This window comes from Dasypus novemcinctus, chromosome 13 (genome assembly GCF_030445035.2).
Source record: "Dasypus novemcinctus isolate mDasNov1 chromosome 13, mDasNov1.1.hap2, whole genome shotgun sequence".
NCBI classification, from domain to species: domain Eukaryota; kingdom Metazoa; phylum Chordata; class Mammalia; order Cingulata; family Dasypodidae; genus Dasypus; species Dasypus novemcinctus.
Genome location: NC_080685.1, coordinates 30,946,388 through 30,969,032, shown reverse-complemented (window position 1 = coordinate 30,969,032; position 22,645 = coordinate 30,946,388). Strand labels below are relative to the sequence as shown.

At 38.3% G+C, this 22,645-nt stretch overlaps 1 protein-coding gene across 7 annotated transcripts in view; it reads left to right on the top strand.

Moving 5' to 3' along the window:
• ASH1L (ASH1 like histone lysine methyltransferase) overlaps positions 1-22,645 on the top strand; it is a 320,979-nt gene that overhangs the window by 225,130 nt on the left and 73,204 nt on the right. For all 7 annotated transcript variants that reach the window (XM_058309826.2, XM_058309824.2, XM_058309821.1 and 4 more), the window contains one exon: positions 2,635-2,729. In XM_058309826.2, coding sequence (XP_058165809.1) covers positions 2,635-2,729 — 95 coding nt within the window. The remainder of the gene's footprint in view (positions 1-2,634; positions 2,730-22,645) is intronic.

Sequence of the window (22,645 nt, the reverse complement as noted above, 5' to 3'; positions counted from 1 at the left end):
TTAAAGAGTTGGACTATGAAGTGTAGGTTGGTAGGAGATGGAATGTGGAATGAGAAGGGGGAAATGATGCTGAATTCATATGGAATGTTTAATAAGGCCAAATGTAAATATATGGTAATGGTTGGACTTGATGGTACTACATAATGAATGTAACAAACATTTGATTAATGGATGTGATTGTGACTGAAATAAGTTGTCTAGGAAGATTAATGTTAGTTGCAGGACAGCTGAAGGATAATATTGGAATGAGTAATGATCATTTTGGCAGTAGATGAGGATCGTGGTTAATAAATAAATAGTTATCTTCTTCAGAGTGTTTACATCATAGCTCAATATCTCTTCCTCAGAGAAGCATTCCCAAACCACTCAATGAAAATAGTCACTTTACTCATTGCGTTTTAATTTTCTGCCTAACATTTATTGTATTGTGATATATTTCTTATTCATTGAGTTAAGTTCTGAAAGTTAAGAAATTACTTCTTTGGACCTCAGTTTTCTCATCTGCAAATGTATATTGGTATAGCTACTTGTTAAAAGATATAATGGGGAAACGGACTTTGGCCCAGTGGTTAGGGCGTCCGTCTACCACATGGGAGGCCTGCGGTTCAAGCCCCGGGCCTCCTTGACCCGTGTGGAGCTGGCCCATGCGCAGTGCTGATGCGCGCAAGGAGTGCCGCGCCACGCAGGGTGTCCCCCGCGTAGGGGAGCCCCACGCGCAAGGAGTGCACCCATAAGGAGAGCCGCCCAGCGCGAAGGAGGGAGCAGCCTGCCGAGGAATGGCGCCGCCCACACTTCCCGTGCCGCTGACGACAACAGAAGCGGACAAAGAAACAAGAAACAAGACGCAGCAAAAAGACACAGAAAACAGACAACCGGGGGAGGGGAGGGGAATTAAATAAATAAAAATAAATCTTTAAAAAAAAAAAAAAAAGATATAATGGACTAGGGTGGCGGACTTGGACCAGTGGTTAGGGCGTCCATCTACCACATGGGAGGTCTGCAGTTCAAACCCCGGGCCTCCTTGACCTGTGTGGAGCTGGCCCATGCGCAATACTGATGCGTGCAAGGAGTGCCGTGCCATGCAGGGGTGGACCCCGGGTAGGGGAGCCCCATGCGCAAGGAGTGCGCCCCGTAAGGAGAGCCGCCCAGCGCAAAAGAAAGTGCAGCCTGCCCAGGAATGGTGCCACTCACACGGAGAGCTGACACAACAAGATGACACAACAAAAAGAAACACACCGGGGTAGGGGCGGAAGGGGAGTGAAATAAATAAATATTTTTTTTAAAAAAGATATAATGGACTAAAGCTACTTTTAAAAAGATAATACTTTATTATTTGAGTTATTGAAAAAAATATAACAGCCTTGTTTTAGTAAACAATTTGTTTTTAAGAATTTGTAAGCCATAGTAAGATTAGAATAGACTAAAGGAGGCTCTCCTTAAGCCATTTTTCTCTCTTCTTTTTCTTTCTCTTTTCCTTTCTTTAATTTCCTTTTTTCCCTCCATTTTTTTTTTAGTAATTTTTTAAAAAGATTTATTTATTTATTTCTCTCCCCTCCCGTCCCCCACCCTGGTTGTCTGTTCTCTGTGTCCATTTGCTGCGTCGTCGTCTTTGTCTGCTTCTGTTGTCAGCGGCATGGGAATCTGTGTTTCTTTTTGTTGCGTCATCTTGTTGTGTCAGCTCTCCGTGTGTGCAGCACCATTCCTGGGCAGGCTGCACTTTCGCGCTGGGTGGCTCTCCTTACGGGGCGCACTCCTTGCGCGTGGGGCTCCCCTACCCAGGGTCCACCCCTGCGTGGCAGGGCATTCCTTGCACGCATCAGCACTGCGCATGGGCCAGCTCCACACAGGTCAAGGAGGCCCGGGGTTTGAACTGCAGACCTCCCATGTGGTAGATGGACGCCCTAACCACTGGGCCAAGTCCGCCACCTCCATTTTTTTTATCTATCAAATCTCTAGCAGTTGATGTCATACCAAAAATTAAGAAATAAGCCAATAAGGTGACTGGAAAAGGTAAACCTAAGGGACATTGTTGAATAAAGAGAATAGAGCTGATAGGAAAAAAATTGGAGTTTTAATTGTAATTCTCCTTAGCGACTAAAATTAAGGCAATTCGCTTAAACTCAAAGAATATTTGTTTTCAAATCTATATAATATTGTGTATATCTTCTCTTACTTGCTTCAGAGGGTTGATATAAGTGATAATATGTGGAAGTACTTTGTAAACTATAAATCATTAACAAAATATAAGATAATTATTTTGATCAGATCTGAAATGTGGGTTCCTTCTGCAAAACTGCTGGAAAAAGCTAAAGGGCCTCCTAACAGGCAGTTCCAGAAATTTAGATTTTAAAAATGTGTGAGGGAAGCATTGTATCTTTCCGTATCCATTGTCCTGGGTTCACTCCCCAGTACCTCCTAAAAAAAAAAAACTTTTTGAAAAAAAATGTGTGAAAGTAATTAGTACCTCGCTACAAACACATGCACAAGAAAAGAAATTTAAACTCCTCCCAAAAAATGCATTTAAGAATTAAGCCACTAGTAAATACATAGGGTAGAATGATTTATTTTCTGAATTTTACCACAGGAGAAAATTACATTACCTCTTATTTTTTACCATTCTTTTTCTGATCTCAGCCCAAAGAGCCGATTGATCCAATTAAAGAAAGAGAAGCTGGAGTATACTCCAGGAGAACATGAATATGGATTATTTCCAGCCCCAATTCATGTTGGTGAGTACTCAATATGCACAACATAATGCTGAGAAGAAATGATATTTCTTGGGTTTGGATGAAATGTCTGTCTTATTAATTCTTCCTCTCTGGCTTCCTTTTTTTTTTTTTTTTTTTTACCATTTAACTTACATTCTGAAGAATCCTGCATACTATTTGCTTCTCAAGGAATTAAAATGATATAAATCTTGTTCAAGCAAACTAGTAGGAATGTCAGTAGTGTGTTTCTAGGAAATTCCAGTTCTTTAGCAGTTCAGTTTCTGGTGTTTTTCATATTCGAAAGGACTGAGATGAAATAATTGTTGTTTATGGATATGTAATGATCAAGGGAAGAAGGCCTGCTGCTTTCCTGATCATCTCTCTGCTTGAAAATTGAGTAAATTAATTTTCTCTTCAGTTTTGGAGAAAATGTCAAAGCGTTTACATTTGTAAAATAGTACCTCTTAGGACCCTAACTATTAAATTTATGAGATAAATAACAGACTTTATTCTGTATTCTTCCCATTCTTTCATCCCCTTATCCAGTTCATCTCCAAGTTCTGCCATTTTTTCCCCAAAAATATACCCTTCTACTTCCCTCCAAATTGTATTATTATCCATTGCCATCACTAAGGTTCATGCCACCATTATCTCTTGCTTGGATCTCAGCAATAACCATACAACAAGTCTGTCTTCTTCCATTCTTGCTCCCCTCCAATCCATTTCCACATAGCAAAAAGAAATAATTCTGTAACTTAAACGTGTTCATACTTAAAACCTTCTAGTCACTTACCATTAGACCAAAATCCAAATCCTTTTCCCATGGTATGAAAGTGTCATCTGCCTACCCTATTTCTCCCCATCTATGCCATCTACCTACCTCATCATATCTTCTCATCTCTGTTCCTTTTTTTTTTTAACTTTGTGTATTTAATAATTGAAAATATAAACAAAACCTAAAAAGAAAACACAGTTGAATAAAAATATACATTTCTCAATTAAATGTACTGGATATGTATAATTTTTTTTAATCATACAATATATTACACAATATATTTGGTTCATGGTAACATAATCATATAGTATTTGTCCTCTCGTCTGGCTTGCTCTGCTCAACATAATGTCCACCAAGTTCATCCATGTTGTCATATGCTTTATGACTTCATTCTTACAGCTGCATAATACTCCATCATGCAAATATGCCACAGTTTTTTTATCCATTCATTGGTTCATGGACACCTGGGTTTTTTCCAACTTTTGGCAATCATGAATAATGCTGCTATGGACATCGGTGTATAGATGTCTGTTTAGTGGTATCGCAGGCTTACGTGGCAAGTCTATATTCAACTTCTTTAGGAACTGCCAAACAGCCCTCCACAGTGGCTGTACCATTCTGTATTCCCACCAACAGTGAATAAGTGTTCCTATCTCTCCACATCTTCTCCAACACTTGTAGTTCTCTGTATTTTTAATAGTGGCCATGCTGATAGGTGTGAAATGATACCTCATTGCAGTTTTGATTTGCATTTCCCTAATCATTAGTGATATTGAGCATTTCTTCATGTGTGTTTTGCCGTTTGTATTTCTTCTTTGGACAAATGTCTATTCAAGTCTTTTTCCCACTTTTTAATTGGGTCATTGGTCTTTTTTTTGTTGAGTTGTGACATTTCTTTATATATCCTATACTATTAAATCTTTATCAGATATGTGATTTCCAAGTATTTTCTCCTATTGAGTTGGCTACATTTTCATCCTTTTGGCAAAGTCCTGAGGTGCAAAAGTGTTTAATTTTGAGGAGGTCTCATCTAATTTTTCTTTTGCTGCATATGCTTTCAGTGTAAAGTCCAAGAAATCACTACCTACAACAAGGTCTTGAAATGTTTCCCTACATTTTCTTCTAGTACTTTTATGGTCCTGGCTTTCATATTTAGGTCTTTGATCCATTTTGAGTTGAGTCTTTTATAGGGAGTGAGATAGGGGTCCTCCTCCTTTCTTTTGGTTATAGATGACCACTTCTCCCAGCACCATTTGTTGAAGAGACTGTTTTATCCTATTAACATTAACTTGGTAGGTTTGTGAAAAACCAGTTGATTGTACAGGTAAGAATTTATTTCTGGATTCTCAGTAATGTTCCACTGATCGATGTGTCTGTCTTTATGCCAGGACCATGCTCTTTTGACCACTGTAAGTTTGTAATATGTTTCAAGGTCAGGCAGTGAAATTCCTCCCAGGTCACTCTTCCTTTTTTTTTTTTTTTTTAAGATTTATTTTATTATTTTCTCTCCCCGTCCCCCCTGCCCCACCCCAGTTGTCTGTTCCCTGTGTCCATTTGCTGCATATTTGGTTTTTTGTTTCCTCTTCTGTTGTTGTCAGCGGCACGGGAATCTGTGTTTCTTTTTTGTTGCGTCATCTTGCTGCATCAACTCTCCATGTGTGCAGCGCCATTCTTGGGCAGGCTACACTTTCTTTCATGCTGGGCGGCTCTCCTTATGGGGCGCACTCCTTGCGCATGGGGCTCCCCTACGCAGGGGACACCTCTGTGTGGCAGGGCACTCCTTGCGTGGATCAGCACTGCGCATAGGCCAGCTCCACATGGGTCAAGGAGGCCCGGGGTTTGAACCGCGGACCTCCCATGTGGTAGACGGACGCCCTATCCACTGGGCCAAGTCTGCTTCCCTCACTCTTCTTTTTTAAAGTGCTTTTGGCTGTTTGGGTGCACTTTCCCTTCCAAATGTATTTGTTAATTCCCTTTTCTAATTCTGTAAAATAAGCTGTTGGAATTTTGATTGGTATTACATTGAATCTATAAATCAGTTTGGATAAGATTGACATCTTCACAATGTTTATTCTTCCAATCCATGAACATAGAATGTCTTTACATTTGTTTAGGTCTTTTAAATTTTCTTTTAGCATTGTTTTGTAGTTTTCTGCATGTAGGGTCCTGTACTTCCTTGGTTAAATTAATTCCTAGGTATTTGAGTCTTTTTATTGCTATCAATAATCGAATTTTCCCCAATTTCCTTCTCAGATTGTTCAGTACTAGCATACAAAAACCTTATTGGTTTTTGCATGCTGATCTTGTGTCCTGCCACTTTGCTGAGCTCATTTATTAGCTCAATTATCATTGTCATGGATACTTAAAATTTTCCAAGTACAGGATCATGTCATCTGCAAACAGTGAGAGTTTACTTCCTGTTTTCCTATTTGGATGCCTTTAATTTTATTTTCTTGTCTAATTGCTGTCACTAGAACTTCTAGTACAGTACTAAATAACAGTTGTGACAGTGGGTATCCTTGTCTTGTTTCTGATCTTAGAGGGAAAGCTTTCAGCCTTTCCCCATTGAGTACAATGTTGGCCATGGGCTTTTCATATATGCCTTTTATCGTATTGAGTAATTTTCTTCTATTCCTATCTTTTGAAGTGTTTTTGTCAAAAAAAGGATGCTGGCTTTTGTTGAATGCCTTTTCTGCGTCAATTGAGATGATCGTGTAGTTTTTCCCTTCAATTTCTTAATGCATATTACATTAATTGATCCTGGACTTTGCTAGAAGATTTTGATGATGGATTTAATCTCTTTAAATGTGATTGGTTTGTTAAGTTATTGTATTTCTTTTAACGTTAATGTAGGTTGTTTGTGCATTTCTAAGAATTTGTCCATTTCATCTAAGTTGTTTAGTTAGTTGGCATATAGTTTCATAATATCCTCTTATAATTCTTTTTATATCTGTCTGGTCAGTCATAACTTCCCCCTTTCATTTCTGATTGTATTTATTTGCATTTTCTCTCTTTTTTTCTTTGTTTGTCTACCTAGGGGATTGTCAATTTTATTGATCTTCTCAAAGAACGAGCTTTTGGTTTCGTTGGTTTTCTCTATTGCTTTTTTTGTACTCAATTTCATTTATTTCTGCTCTAATCTTTATTTCTTTCCTTCTGCTTGCTTTGGGATTGGTTTGCTGTTCTTTTTCTAATTTCTCTCGTTCAGTTAGATCTCTGTGTTTATCTCTTCTTTTCACATAGAGGCATTTATGGCTATAAATTTCCCTCTCAAGACTGCCTTTGCTCTATCTCATAAGTTTTGATAATTTGTGTTCTCATTTTCATTTGTCTCAATATATTTACTTATTTCTCTTGCGATTTCTTCTTTGACCCACTAATTATTTAGGAGTGTGTTGTTCAGCTTCCACACATTTGCAGATTTACTTTTTTCCTGTCTGTTACTGATTTCCAGTTTCATTCCATTATGATCTGTGAAGGTGCTTTGTATAATTTCAGTCTTTTTGTATATATTGAGAGCTGTGCCTTAACATATGTTCTATTCTGTAGAAGGATCCATGGGCACTTGAGAAGAATGTATAGTCTGCTGAATTTGGATGCAGTGTTCTGTATATGTCTGTTAGGTCTAATTCATTTATCATATTGTTCAAGTTCTCTTTTTCCTTGTTGATCTTTAGCCTAGTTGTTCTGTCTAGTGATGTGAGTGGGATGTTGCAGTCTCCAGTGATTATTGTAGAGATGTCTATTTCTCCCTTCAGTTTTCCCAGAGTTTGTCTCATGTATAATATTTTGATGCACCCTGGTTAGATGTATAGATATTTATGACTGTTATATCTTCCAGGTGGATTGTCCCTTTTATTAATATATAATGGCCTTCTGTATCTCATAACTTTTTTGCATTTGAAGTCTATTTTCTGATAGTAGTATAGCTGCCCCTTCTCTTTTTTGGTTACTATTGGCATGGAATATGTTTTTCCAACCTTTCACTTTCAGCCATTTTGTATCCCTGGGTCTAAGGTGAGTTTCTTGTAAGCAGCATATGGACAGTTCATGTTTCTTTATCCATTCTGTCAACCTGTATCTTTTGATTGGGGAGTTTAATCCATTCATATTCAATGATATTACTGTAAATGTACTATTTACTTTCACCATTTTATTCCTTTGTTTTCATATGTCATGTCATATTTTTGTCTGCCTTTTTACACTTTTGGTCATCCTTTCTACTCTTATTTCTTCTATACTCTACTCCAAGCCTCTCTCTCCTGTCTTTTTCTGTCAAGTTCTAAGACTTCCTTTAATATTTCCTGCAAAGGTGAAATATTTTTTGCAAACTCTTAATTTCTATTTGTTTGTGAATATTTTATACACACCTTCATGTTTGAAGGACATTTTTGCTGGATAAAAAATTCTTGGCTGGCAGTTTTTCTCTTTCAGTATGCTGATTGTATCATACCGCTGTTGTCTTCCCTCCTTGGTTTCTGAAGAGACATCTGTGCTAAGTCTTAACAGGACGTCCCTTGTATTTGATAATTTTTCATTTTCTCACATGCGCTTCCTTGGTCTGTCAGCAGATGGCACTCTTTGGCAGCTCTCAGTTCAATGCCTAGTGGGAGTATATTTGTTGCAACACAGAATGGATCAGTGTGATAGAATTTCCTGTCTGGAGACTAAGAGCCTTGTAATTCAGATTTTCTCTGAGATGATTCTCCAGCCTTCTCTGGCAGCCCCCACCCTTTTCCTGGCTAGGAAATATTTCCACTTTGCTCTGAGTCCTCGCTAATGAGTCCATGTTAGTAGAGAAGGAGATTGGGGGAGTCACATATCTTTAAGCCCCTTGCCTGCTCCCAAGGCAAACAATGGCACGGGCCCTCCTGGAATCAACAGACCAAATTTGTGAGTCAAAAGCTGAGTCAGCCTTAGGCTGTGTCCCTCTCTCTCCTCTTTCCTGAGGTAGAAGATCCCCGAGTCTCTTTGTGGCAATACCCAGAGGTCTGAGAATCTGAAGAGTCTTTAGTGTGGGGGATGATACCCGCCCAGCAGCCCCCAGTTTCAACTCACAGTTCTGTAGTTGTGATTTTTCACCTTTGCCCTTCTCTCCTCTGGGTGGTGTCCAGCCTTCACCTGGTGTCCTAAACTCTAAAGATCTTTTTCTAGGCTGTTTCAGTCTGTCCTCTATTTTTCTGGAGAAGAGAGTCTTGTGTCTTTCTAGTCCACCATCTTCCTGAAAGTGGAATGAGTTGCTTTTAAATTCAGAATTCTCCCAGTAAACATTTAGTACCTACTATATGCCGATCCATGTGCTTCCTTCTTTAGAAGGCACTGGGAACTGAAAGCAGGACCTCCCAAGTAGGAGGTGAGTGCCCAACTGCTTAAGCCCCTTCCACTCCCTCCTGGTTGCAGCATCTGTTCCTTGCAGCCATCTATTTGTTCTTCACTGTGTTTTGTCTTCTTTCAGCTTTCAGAACATACTAAGCACTTTCTCATCAGAGGATCATGGTGCTTATTCTTCGCATTGACTGAAAGCTCTTCACATGGTGGATTCTTCTCATCCTTTAAGGATGAGCTTAATCTCAGTATCAGCTTAAATATAGTTTTCTTTAAAAAGGTTTTCTTTACTGTCCCCTAAAATAGGGTACCTCCTTTTATTCTCTAGCACAGCCCTCTATTTATATTATCCATTATTATCATATTCCTTTTTATTTTTTTTATTTATTTCTCTCCTTCCCCGCCCCCTCCCAGTTGTCTGTTCTCTGTGTCTATTTGCTGTGTGTTCTTCTTTGTCCGCTTCTATTGTCAGCGGCACGGGAATCTGTTTCTTTTTGTTGTGTCAGTTCTCCGTGTGTGCGACACCATTCTTGGGCAGGCTGCACTTTCTTTTGCACTGGGCATCTCTCCTTACGGGGCACACTCCTTGTGCGTGGGGCTCCCCTACACAGACACCCCCGCGTGGCAGGGCACTCCTTGTGCACATCAGCACTGAGCATGGGCCAGCTCCACACAGGTCAAGGAGGCCCCGGGGTTTGAACCGCGGACCTCCCATGTGGTAGACGGACACCCTAACCACTGGGCCAAGTCCGCTTTCCCCACTGAGCCAAGTCCACTTCCCCATATTTCTTTACTCTTATGTCGTCTGTCTCTCCCATTAGATTGTGCACTGAAGTGGGCATAGGTTCATTGCCTTTCTTATTTGCCTTTTATTTCCCAGTGTTTGGTACACAAGAAACGTTAACAAATATTTGTTGTACAAATAAAATAAAAAGGAGAAATTGGGATAAATATTGAATATAGATGACAGTACTTTAAAAATTGCTCTAAAGGGATTAATTAAATATATTACTTGCAAGCAAAGAACATCTTTTTTGTGTAGTACATGCTGGTCCTATGCTTTGCAGCATTCTCTTCAACTATGGTTCTCTTGACTCTCTTGGCTATGGGGCTCTTCTCTGCATTATGTGACTATCTAATCCCCTCCCTGCCCCCTTTTTCTAACCTCAGCCCAGCACCAGCAGTGTTTGTAGTAGCAGTCATAAACAAGTCCTGTAATAAAGATTAGCTTATTTTAATTACTCCATATTGGGTGACTGGAGAATGGTTTAACTACAGAATAGAGTTCAAGGTTTAATTCTCACCTAGATAACTTTACTAGTGTTTGCTTAATGAATGTAAGAGTAAGATCCGTATTCTATGGGTTTAGTGCCACAGTTCTTTTGAAAGAGCTTTTTGTTTTTACTGAGTGAGGTCATAGCAATAAAAGCAGATTCCCAGCAGACTTAGCTATTTCCTAGAACCTGCTAGGGATAAATAGGTTTTGAAAATAAGAACTAATTTAAGAATCCCATTTAAAGGAAAATATGACCATTTTGCTCTTACCAATTTTGTCCTGGATGGTAATTGGCTGTCCTAAATTTTGGAATAAAGCCCTAATGAAAGGGTGAATGGGGCCAGTTAGAACAGATCACTTCCAGGTTCATCTAAAGAAAGATCATGACTTTTAGAGTCAGCCAGACCTAGACTTATATCCATCTCTGTCATATTAGTTGTGTAAATAAAATAGTTATATGAATAAAATAATGGATAATCTTACTGCTGATGGAGTCAGAGTCAATAAATTGAAAGTAACATGTTTTTTAAATGTTTAATGAATGAAACAAAGTTCCTTCATCTTACCAGAGAAATAATTTTAAATAACATTTTACTTTTTATGAAAACTTATAAAAATGTTTATACCCTTTTTTTTTTTAAGATTATTTATTTCTCCTCTCCCCATTCCCCCATTCCCCCTGTTCCTCCCATTGTCTACTCTCTGTGTCCATTCGCTGTGTGTTCTTCTGTGTCTGCTTGTATTCTCATTAGGCAGCTTCAGGAACCAAACCTGGGACCTTCCAGAGTGGGAGAGAAGCAATTACTCTCTTGTACTACCTCAACTCCCCATTCTTCTACGTCTTCTTATTTTATCTCCTCTGTGTGTCTTGTTGCCTCATCTCGCTGTGCCAGCTCTCTGCATCATCCAGCACTCCTGCACGGGGCAGCATTCCCATGTGTGAGCCGGCACTCTGTGTGGGTCAGCTCACCGTGTGGGCCAGCTTACCCTCACCAGAAGACCCTAGGCATCGAACCTTGGACCTCCTATATGGTAGATGGGATCCCAGTTGGTTGAGCCACATCCATTTCACTATACCCTTACTTTTATTTTTTTTTATTTTATTTAAAGATTTATTTATTTATTTTTCTCCCCTTCTCCCTCACCCCCACCCCAGTTGTCTGTTCTCTGTGTCTATTTGCTGCGTCGTTGTCTTTATCCTCTTCTGTTGTCAGCGGCACAGGAATCTGTGTTTCTTTTTGTTGTGTCATCTTGTTGATGTCAGCTCTCTGTGTGGGTGGCGCCATTCCTGGGCAGGCTGTACTTTCTTTTGCTCTGGGCGGCTCTCCTTACGGGGCACACTCCTTGCCGTGGGGCTCCCATACGCGGGGGACACCCCTGTGTGGCACGGCACTCCTTGCGCGCATCAGCACTGCACATGGGCCAGCTCCACACAGGTCAAGGAGGCCCGGGGTTTGAACCACCGACCTCGCATGTGGTAGACAGACGCCCTAACCACTGGGCCAAGTCTGACTCCTACCCTTACTTTTAGATCAGTTGATTTTTGACAAAGTTACCAGGGACAATGGGGAAAGAATAATGTTTTCAACCCATAGTGTTAGACAACTAGATATACACATACAAAAGAATGAAGTTGGACCTCTGCCTACTACCATATCCAAATATTAACTCAAAATGAATTATCAACATAAATGTAAGCTAAAACTCAAAATTCTGAGAAGAAAAGGTAGGAGTAAATCTTTTTAACCTTAGATTAGGCAAAAATTTCTTAGGTATGACACCAAAAGCATGAGTGACAAAAGAAAACATAGGTAAATTGGACTTTATCGAAATTTAGAAATTTTGGGTATGGATATGGCTCCAACAGTTGAGGGCCTGCTTGCCTCATGGGAGATCCCAGGTTTGGTTCCCAATGCCTCCTAAAAACAGAACCAACAGCAAGCAAACAGATGGAAAAACCAACACAGGGGAGCCAATGTGGCTCAGTGGTTGAGCACTGGCTTCCTACTTACAAGGTCCCAGTACTTTAAAAAAAAAAAAATTTTTTTTTTAACTTTCATGCTTCAAACACTGCCATCAGGAAGGTAAAAAGATAACCCACAAAATGGGAGAATATTTGCAAGGAATTAATATACATAAAGAATTCTTACAACTTAATAATTAAAAGGCAAGCAATTCAATTTAAAAATGAGCAAAGGACTTGAATAGACATTTCTCCAAAGAAGGTGTGCAAATGGCCAGTAAGCACATAAGAAGATGTTCAACAAAATGTTGGCAAGAATATGTGGAAATTGGAACCCTCATATAGTGCTGGTGGAAGTATAAAATGGTTTGGCAGTTTTACAAAAATTTGAATATGTGACGCAGCATTTCTACTCTGTGTATATACTGAAGAGAATTGAAAGCCTGTATCCTTACAAAAACTTATGCGTGAAGGTTCATAGCAAAATATTATTTTTTAATAGCAGTATATTCTTATTTTAATATTAAATTTTTATTGAGTATAGCATTTATACATGAACATACATAAGCAATAAGTATACAGTAAACATTGTGAAATCATAAAATAAATGTTGCATATCATCATACAGGGCTCCCATATATCACCCTACTACCAGAACCTTGCATTTTTGTCAAACTTTTGTAACAAACTGTGAAATAACATTGTCAAAATATTACTGCTAATTATAGCCCATGTCTTATATTTGGTGTATTTTTCCCAAAACCCACCTGATTATTAACACCCTATATTAGTTTTATACATTTGTTATAGTTCATGAGCAAATATTCCCATATTTGTCCTGTTAACCACAGTCCATCATCCACCACTGGATTCCCTGTGTTATACAGCCCAATGTTTTATACAGTCCATTCAAAATATACACTCAATGGCTCTCACTTTCATCACAGAGTTGTGCTGTCATCACTTCTTTCAATTTTAGAACATTTTCATTACTCCAAAAGAAAAAATATGTACCCTCTTATACCTCCTGTATTGTTTCTTAAAATTGATATAATATCTTCTTTGCCATTGCTGCAAAAATATTAGAATATTACTATTAACTATTCATAAATTATATTAGTTGTAATTTTCCCATGTATCACCATATTTGTAACACTTTGTAAAAGAAGAGCATTCTTCATATATTGATTTGAGGTCCAGTGTCTGGGAAATGGGTTGATGGGAGGCCACCAAAAAAAAAGATCATCATGCTAAAAATTAAATGAATGAATGAACGAAGAGCATTCTTATATTTATACTATTAACCACAGTCTTCCTCCACCACTGAAATCTCTGTTATGTTAATACATACCTTAGATTATTTTCCATTGTCCTTCCATTTAACATTTACATCCACATAATAACCCTTTTAGCCACAGTCTGATTTATAAATCCAGGAATGTTAGTTATACTCATATAATGTATTACTATCGACTCTATTCATAATTTCCACACTTTTACAATAAGTCTTATTAAAAATTTTATGTACAATGAATGTCAATTCCTCTTCTCAATCCACAGTCTATTTCCTAGAAACCTATACTCTAGAGGTTACCTCCATGAGTTTACTCATTGTATTTAGTTCCTGTTAGTGAGACCATACAATATTTGTCCTTTTGTGTCTGGCTTATTTCACTCAACATAATATCCTCAAGGTTCATCCGTGTTGTCATGTGCATCCCAATTTCATTTCTTCTTTACAGCTGATTTGTATTCTATTGTATTTATATACCACATTTTGTTTAGACAAAATGTGATATATACATACACATTTTGGACTGGACTCTTGGGCTGGTTCCATATTTTAGCAATTGTGAATAAAGCTGCTATAAACACCAGTGTGCAAATGTAAGTCCACATCCTTGCTTTTAGTTCTTCTGAATATATTCCTAGTAATGGAATTGCTGGATTGTACAGCGGTTCTATATTCAAATTCTTGAGATACTACCTGTCTTTCAGGAAGGCTGCACCATTCTCCATTCCCACCAACAGTGAAGGAGTAGAATTCCTGTTTCTCCACATCCTCTCCAGCAATTGTAGTGTTCTGTTTTTTGTGTGTTTGTGTTATTTATTTATTTTTGATGATGTCCATTCTATAATGTATGAAATAGTATCTTATTCTAGTTTTGATCTGCATTTCCCTAGCAACTAGTGATGTTGAGCATTTTTTCATGTGCTTTTTGGCCATTTGTATTTCCTCTTTGGAGAATTGTCTATTCAAATTTTTTCCCATTTTTTAATTGGGTTTTTTCTCTTATCGTTGAGTTGTATGATCTCTTTATATAACATCAACTATTGAATGGATAAATAAAATGTGGTGTATCCATACAGTGGAATAATATTAGGCCATAAAAATAATTAAGTACTGACACATGCTACAACATGGATGAACCTTGAAAATACTATACCATGTGGAAGGAGACAGTCACAAAAGGCCATATATTGTATGGTTCCAGTTAACATGAAACACCCAGAATAAACAAATACAAAGAAAGAGATAATAGGTTAATGGTTGCCAGTGACTTGGGGAGAGGGGAGAATGGGAACTGGCTGCTAATGAGTACAAGGTTTCTATTGTTAATAATGAAAATGCTCTGAATTTAGATGGTAATATGGTTCTATAACTCTGTACTAACCTCTGAGTTACTCTTTAAAAGGATGAGTTTTACGGTATATGATTAATTATATTTCTATTGTGTTAAGCATACATTTGTAAAAATTATAGTGATTACTCGATTATAGAAGTGAACTTTTAATGCTTTGAGACTTAAGTTGACAGGTAATTTTGCATTTTAATTTATATACTATCTTACAGAATACTAGGATAGGTTGTTCAATAAAAGTACGTAATATTAGCTATAACATTAGGATAAAATTCTGTGGTATAAGTGGAATGGAATTCATGTTCAAGGATGAAAAGCAATTATTTAAATTCCCAAATGTTAAAATGTTTAGAGAGTGAGTGGATGTGGCTCACGCAGTTGAGTGCCTGCTTTCCCACATGGGAGGTCTTGGGTTTGGTTCCTGGTCCCTCCTAAAAAACAACAACAACAACAAGCAATACAAATGAAAAAAACAACTCAGAGGAGCCGATGTGGCTCAGTGGTTGAACACCAGCTTCCCCACATATAAGGTCCCAGGTTCAATCCCTTGGTACCCCGCCTTCCAAAATATTAAGAGGGTATTCCTTTTTTTTTTTTCTTTTTTTTTCTTTTTTTTTTAAGATTGATTTTATTTACTTATTTCTCCCAACCCCCTTGTTGTTTATATTTGCTGCGTCTATTGTGTGCTGGTCTTTTTTTTAGGAGGCACTAGGAACTGAACCTGAGACCTCCCATGTGGGAGAGAGGCACTTAAAATGGATGCTAATACCTATTAAATCTTTATTGTATTCAGATTCATTGGGAAAAAAATTTTATATATGTATGTTTTTTAGGAGGTACCGGGGATTAAACCCAGGACCTCATACATGAGAAGCAGGCTCTCAGCTACTGAGCTACATCCACTCCCCAGTGAGAGTTGGGGTTTTTGTTTGTTTACTTGTTTGTTTGTTTTTAGAAGGTACCGGGGATTGAACCTGGGATTTCGTATGTGAGAAGCAAGTGCTTAACCACTGAGTTACATCCACTCCCCTGAATGTATTAATACTTTTAAAATGATATAACCAGATACTTCACTTGCATCTTTAAATTTACACTTAAAAATACATTAGGAAATACATAGTTTTTTCAGAATTCTTCTGGGGTATATGGGAGCAAAAATATTTGAAGACCACTGACATGGTCTTTCACTTTTGGTGTTTGGAAACAGGCCTTGATTCAAATTCCACCTCTATCAATTACTGTTTCTGCGATGTTGGGCAAGTTAACATTTCTCAAGGCCTCAGGTTTGCTATTGGTAAGAGAAATTAGTATTAATATTGAATAAAATAATCATGTAAAATACTTAGGATAGTGTTTAATATACAGTAAGCAATCAATAAATGTTCATTATTACTGAATGGAAGTTGTTTTTGTAGTCAACAAGTTTGACCAACAAGAATTATTAATACTTAGCACATAGGCTTCTTTTCTATTCTGTTTCCCATGTTAGATATTGTTATATGTTTCATGGTCCCTATCTTTTTGAGCCCAGAAAAGCCTTCAAAATCCTGTAAATATAGCCAGATCTTGACTTCTTATCCTGAAATAGTGGTAATATAAACCTTATGTGTATAAAAAAGAAGATCCTGAGACTGCTATCTTAGAAAGTTCTCCTTGCAAGGTTGTCCTTGGCTAGCATCTAGAAACTTAAGTTGTAAACAGTTCTCTACACTGACCAACTAGCTCTAAATTCAGGGGTTCCAACCACCCCCTTGGGTTCAGTAATTCACTAGAACCCCTGCAGAACTCCCTGAAAGTGCTATTCTTACCATTATAGTTTTATTTTAATACAAAGATGCAAAGGAGAAGCAGCGAAGAGGCTATCATAGAGTGAAAAATGGGAGGGTCTCAAACACAAACTTGCATGTCCTGTCCATGTAGAGTCAGCATGGACTGTCCATGCTGTCCCAGCACAGAGATGTATTTTTTCAATCGTGGAAGGTCATCTGGGCCTTTCTGAGTATGTCCTAAGTTTAGGTGGAGTCTCATCACTTAGGCATGAGTGATAGAATTGATATCCACATGGATGAACTCAAGCTTCAGCTCTCCCTCCTCTCCCAGAGATCAGAAAGGTGGACTTCTATGACCTTGCTCAAAGCCCCAACCCCCTACACATAGTTGGTTATTCTGGTGTGGCCAATCACCCAACCTAAGACTACAGATGTGTGGTCCTACGCTTCCATGAATAATAAAAAACACTCCTGTCATGGGAAATTCCAAAGATTTCAGAGATTACCCCCCCTAGGAATTTGGGGGCAAAGGCCTGCCAAGTTTTTCAGTATGCTGTCAAAGCCCTCAGGAGTTTCTCTACTAGAAAACATGTCACAGTTCATTGCTAGAGGAATTAAGTTTTGACAACACTGGGATAGGAATCTTGGAAGCTTGCACCTGGTTTCCTCTGGTCTTCACCCATGCACCTTTTCCCTTTGCTGATTTTGCTTCATATCCTTTCATTGTAATAAATTACAACTGGGAGTATGACTATATGCTGAGACTTCTCAGTACTCCTAGCAAATTACCAAACCTGGAGTGGTCTTGGGAAGCCCTGATGCACCCTAAAATAAAACAAATCTGTATTCTTCTCCCCATTCCATGCCCTTAGAGCCATGTGATCATTAACAAATTACTTATCAACTCTAGCACTCAGCATCTTCATCTGTATATTGAGAATATTTTTTCCAGCCTAAATTATGAGAACTAAGCAAAATTTATTTTGTTCCTAGCTGGCAGATACCACCTTAATTAAGTGATCAAAGTTATGACCAGTAATGGGACATAATGAAACCATGAGCTACCTGATATGACAGCATGGCATTATTCTTTTAAATACCCATTTAATCTAATCATACAGTGATATCAGATAAATCCAAATTGAGGGACATTCTATAGGTCAAAATAACTTGCCTGTAATCTTGAAAAAAGTCAAAGTTATAAAAGAAAAGGAAAGATTGTGAAACTGTTAAGAGCTTAAAGATGAAAGACACATAACAACTAAATGCAACATATAACTTTGAACTGGATGCTTTTAGTGTAGAGAACATTATTGAAACAATTGGCAAAACTTGAGTGGGATCTAAGGATTAAATGGTAGCAGTGTATCAGTTTTAATTTCCTTTTGTTGATGGTTGATTTGTATTCAGGTTTACAGGATAGAATGTCAGGAACATACTCTCATATGGCTCAGAAGTTTTTACGTCCACCATTTCCTTACATTTATGTTTTCTTCAAGACAAAAATGTATTAATAAGTAAATGGCCCCAAGTAAACAATACCTATAGGCATCAAACAAATAAATTAAATCTCCTCTTAAAAAATGATTTTAAACCCAGGACTAAAAGAATTCAAACCAGATAAAATTGTAAAGAACATAGTTGAAATTTCCATATTGAAATCTGACATGAATCTTCAAATTGAAAAAGTGAGACTCTGGTGAGACAAAATTATTCTTAAGTATATTAGTCAGTGTACATAATCATTGAAGAAATCTGTATAGAAAATAATAACGAAAAATTCGAAGAGACTAATTTGGGGAGGAGTTAAAATGAGAGAGCAAAGATTTCTAGAAAATAACTTGGGAATTGAGTTTGCAGTCTACTATTTTAAGGTTCTTTTGCAAAGTTCAGTAGGATGCTAGAGGAATTGATCCACTTTAGAATTTAAATATGTGGTTAAAATAACATGTAACCTCTAAGATTACTGAAACAGGATCTAAGTATTCTGTATGTAGTCTAAACCATAGAGGAAACAAACAAGAAAGACTGAGGTAGACCATTTGATCGAATGAAAGAGGGAATATAAGAAAGAGACAGAGCAAAGCCATGATAAATAGAAAAAAAAACCAACATGGTGAAAATAGACCAAATGTATCAGTCACAGTAAGTGTAAATTTACCAGATAAAAAGTCAGAGGCTTTCAAGTGGCTTTTAAAAAGAAAACAAAAACAGCTATATGATACTTAGAAACTTAATTTGATGACATAGAAAGATTTTTAATATAGGAATTTAATAACATAAAGAAATAAGAGTTCTACTTTCAGTTTTGGCAGAGTAGTTTCAATCAGGCCATCCCTTCCAAAGATAACGGTTATTAACTGGACAAACTTTAAAACAGTCATCCAAGATCACTGAAAAGCAATAAAAAGCCAGCACAAACTAGAGAGGAACCAACATTTAGAAGAAGAGAACCACACTGCTTACATTCCCCATTTTTGTAGCTCTTTGCCTGTGGATTGATCCCAGTTGTTGGTGCAAGAGGACACTTTAAACTTTGATATGGAGAATGTGGCCATGGTAGCTGCTGAGGGTAGGAAGAGGGAAGAAGAGATATGATGTGGGGGCATTTTCAGGACTTGGAGTTGTCCTGGGTGGTACTGCAGGAACAGATGCTTAACATTGTATGTCCTGCCATGGCCCACTGGATGGACTGGGGGAGAGTGTAAACTACAATGTAAACCACTATCCATGTGGTGCAACAGTGCTCCAAAATGTATTCACCAAATGCAGTGAATGTGCCACGATGGTGAAAGAAGTTGTTGATGTGGGAGGAGGAGGATGGGGGTTTATGGGGACCTCATATTTTTTTAAGGTAACATTTTTAAAAATATGTAGAAAAAAATTAAAAATAAATAAATAGATAAAAGCATTAATACCTTAACCCGCCGCCGCCCCCCCCCCCCCCCACACACACACACACAAAAAAAGACTTAGAGACCTGGAGTCTTAGAGAATGATAGATTTCGGGCCATATTTTAGGACAACCACGGCAGCAGGAAAGTGAGGGAGAAAGTCCCAAAAGGGGGAACCCTAAATTCTCCTTATTAAGTCAGACTAAATCTCTGGTTGTATACAAGCAGACCCAAAGCAGTTCATCTAAGACTGTTTTAGTTTGCTAACTGCTGCCAAGACATTATACCAGAAATGGGTTGGCTTTTACAGTGGTGATTAATTTATAAGCTTACAGTTCTGAGGCCATGAGTGTCCAAATCAAGGCATCATCAGGAGGTACTTTCTCCCCAAGCTGCAGCTGTGGGTGATCAGGTATTTGGTGGCATCTGCTCATCTCTCCCCTCTTCTCTAGGCCTTGTTGCTTTCACCTTCTGCCTTCATTGACCTCTCTCAGCTTCTAGGTGTTTCTCTGTTTCTGTGGCCACTCTGGGCTATGCCTCACTGAAGCAATCCAATCAAATGGCCCTCAGCTGAATTCATTCCAATCAAAAGGTCTCATACCCACAGGAATAAACCCATTTAAGAACATCATTTTCTGGAGTCCACAAAATACTCAAACTGCCACAAAGACTAAAGGTACTGAGGAGTAATTTTAGCTGCTGCCTACTACATGGGAGATGGTGTCAGGAATTTGCATTCAGACAAGTTAACTGCTTGCTAATTTTTTTTAAAAAATCACTTCTTATTAAAATGTAATATAATCCAGACTCTCTACAAAATATTGTTGGCAATGTCCATGATTCTATCCAAAATTGCGAGACATGAAGGAAAAGGAAAATTTGACCCATATGCAAGAGAAAAGGAAGTTAGTGGAGACTGATCCTGAGTTGACCCAGATGTTGAAAAACAGACAAGGATTTGAAAATAGATGTTATAACTATGATTAAGGGTATAAAAGAAATATGACTGTAGGAAGGGCATGTGTCTCGAGCAATTGGGCTCCTGTCTACCATAAAGGAGATCCAGGGTTTGATTCCCGGGGCCTCCTGGTGAAGGCAAGCTGGCCTGAGTGGAGTGCTGGCCCGCACAGGAGTGCTGGCCACGCAGGAGTGCTGGCCCAAGCAGAGAGCTGGCACAGCAAGATGATGCAACAAAAAGAGACACAGAGGAGAAACAATAAGAGATGCAGCAGACCAGGGAGCTGAGGTGATGAAGAGATTGAGCACCTCTCTCTACTCTGGAAGGTCCCAGGATTGGTTCCTAGTGCTACCTAAAGAGAAGAGATGCAAGCATGAAAGAACGCACAGCAAATGGACTACAGAGAGCAGACAAGGGCGGGGGTTGGGGGGAGGGAACCAGAGAAAGAAATAAATCTTTTAAAAAAGAGAAATGTTCATGTAATTAATAAACACATAAGAAATCTCAACTGGAAAATAGAAATTATGAAAAATAACTAAATGAATATTTTATAACCTTAAAAGTACATATCTGAAAATTAGTCAGAATGTGGCATAGCAGCAGATTTAAGTTGACAGATATGCCAGTGAACTTGAAGATAAATCAACGTGAATTCTTCAATCTGACAAACTGAAAGGAAATAAGACTTGGAGGGGGAAAGCACCTCAGTTACCTGTGGGACAAAATCAAAAGGACTAACATATTTAATCAGAGTCACAGAAGGAGAAAAGAGAAAGGATCAGGCAGGAAGAAAATATGTGATGAAATAATGGCAGATGTTTTCATAATTTTGTAAAAGACGTAAATGTACCAAATCAGGAAAAGAAACAAATCCAAAGCAGGTTAAATATAAAGGAAACCATGCCAGGGAATATCATAAAGTGCTGAAGTGGAAAGAAATCTTAGGAAAAAAAATAACATGTTATATCCAGGAAAACAACAATATTATGGCAATAACAATGGCAGCTAGAAGATAGTGGAAGAACTTTAAATTGTTGGTGAAAGGTTGAATCTAAATTCTATATCCGGAACATACATTCTTCAAGATTGAAGGCAGGGAAGCAGATGTGGCTCAAGCAATTGAGCTTCCACCTGCCACATGGGAGGTACCAGGTTCGGTTCCCAGTGCTTCCTGGAGAAGATGAGAATGACAGCAAACTGGCATGACTGGCAGGCACATTGAGCTGATACAACAAGATGATGCAATGAAGAGGAAAGTCAGTGTGAGATCCCAATAAACCAGGGAGCTGAGATGGCTCAAGTGATTGAGTGCCTCTCACCCACATAGGAGGTCCCAGGTTCAGTTCCTGGTGCCTCCTAAAGGGAAGATGAGCAGACACAGAGAACGCACAACAAATAGACATACAGAGCAAACAGCACAAACAAGGGGGGGCAGATACATAAAGTAAATCTTAAAAAAAAAAAAAAGAAGGCAAAATAGTTTGAAGATAAGACAATTGAAATAATCCAATCTGAGGAACAGACAGAAAAATGTAATGAGAAATGAATACAGCCTGAGGGGCCCCTGGGACACTGTAAAGTGCAGAGTTCAAGATCAGTACTCAAAAATCAGTAGTGTTTCCCTACACTAGTAATGAGCCAGCTGAGGAGGAAATCAGGGGAAAAAATCCATTTACAATAGCAACTAAAAGAACCATATATCTAAAAATAAATTTAACCAAACATGTAGAGGGCTTATACACAGAAAACTATGAAACAGAGAAATCAAAGAAGACCTAAGTAAATGGAAGGATAGTCCATGCTCATGGTTTGGCAGACTATAATTAAGATGTCAGTTCTACACAAATGGATTTACAGCTTCAACTCAGTCCCACTCAAATTCCAATCACTTATTTTGAGAAATGGAAAAGCCAATTATCAAATTTGTTTGGAATGGTAAGGGGCCCCAAATACCAAAAACATCTTGAAAAAGAAGAATCAAGTTGGAGGACTCAAACTTCCTAACTTTAATATATATTACAAACCTTCAGTTCTCAAAGCAGCGTGGTACTTGCATAAGGATAGATATGTTGACCAATGGACTTAAATAGAGAGTTCAGAAATAAACCCTCACATCCATGCCCAATTGATTTTTTAATTTTATTTTTAACGAGGTTTTAGATTATGTAAATGATACATCAAAAATATAGGGAGGGCACACTTCCATCTTCACCCCAGCCATACCAACACCAAGCTATAACACCGAGCTGTGTGTCTTCTTCCTTGCCCCGGGTGCACTTCCACCGATGCCTCGGCCAGGCTTGAGCCACAAAACTGAGGATGCTTCCATTGTCGC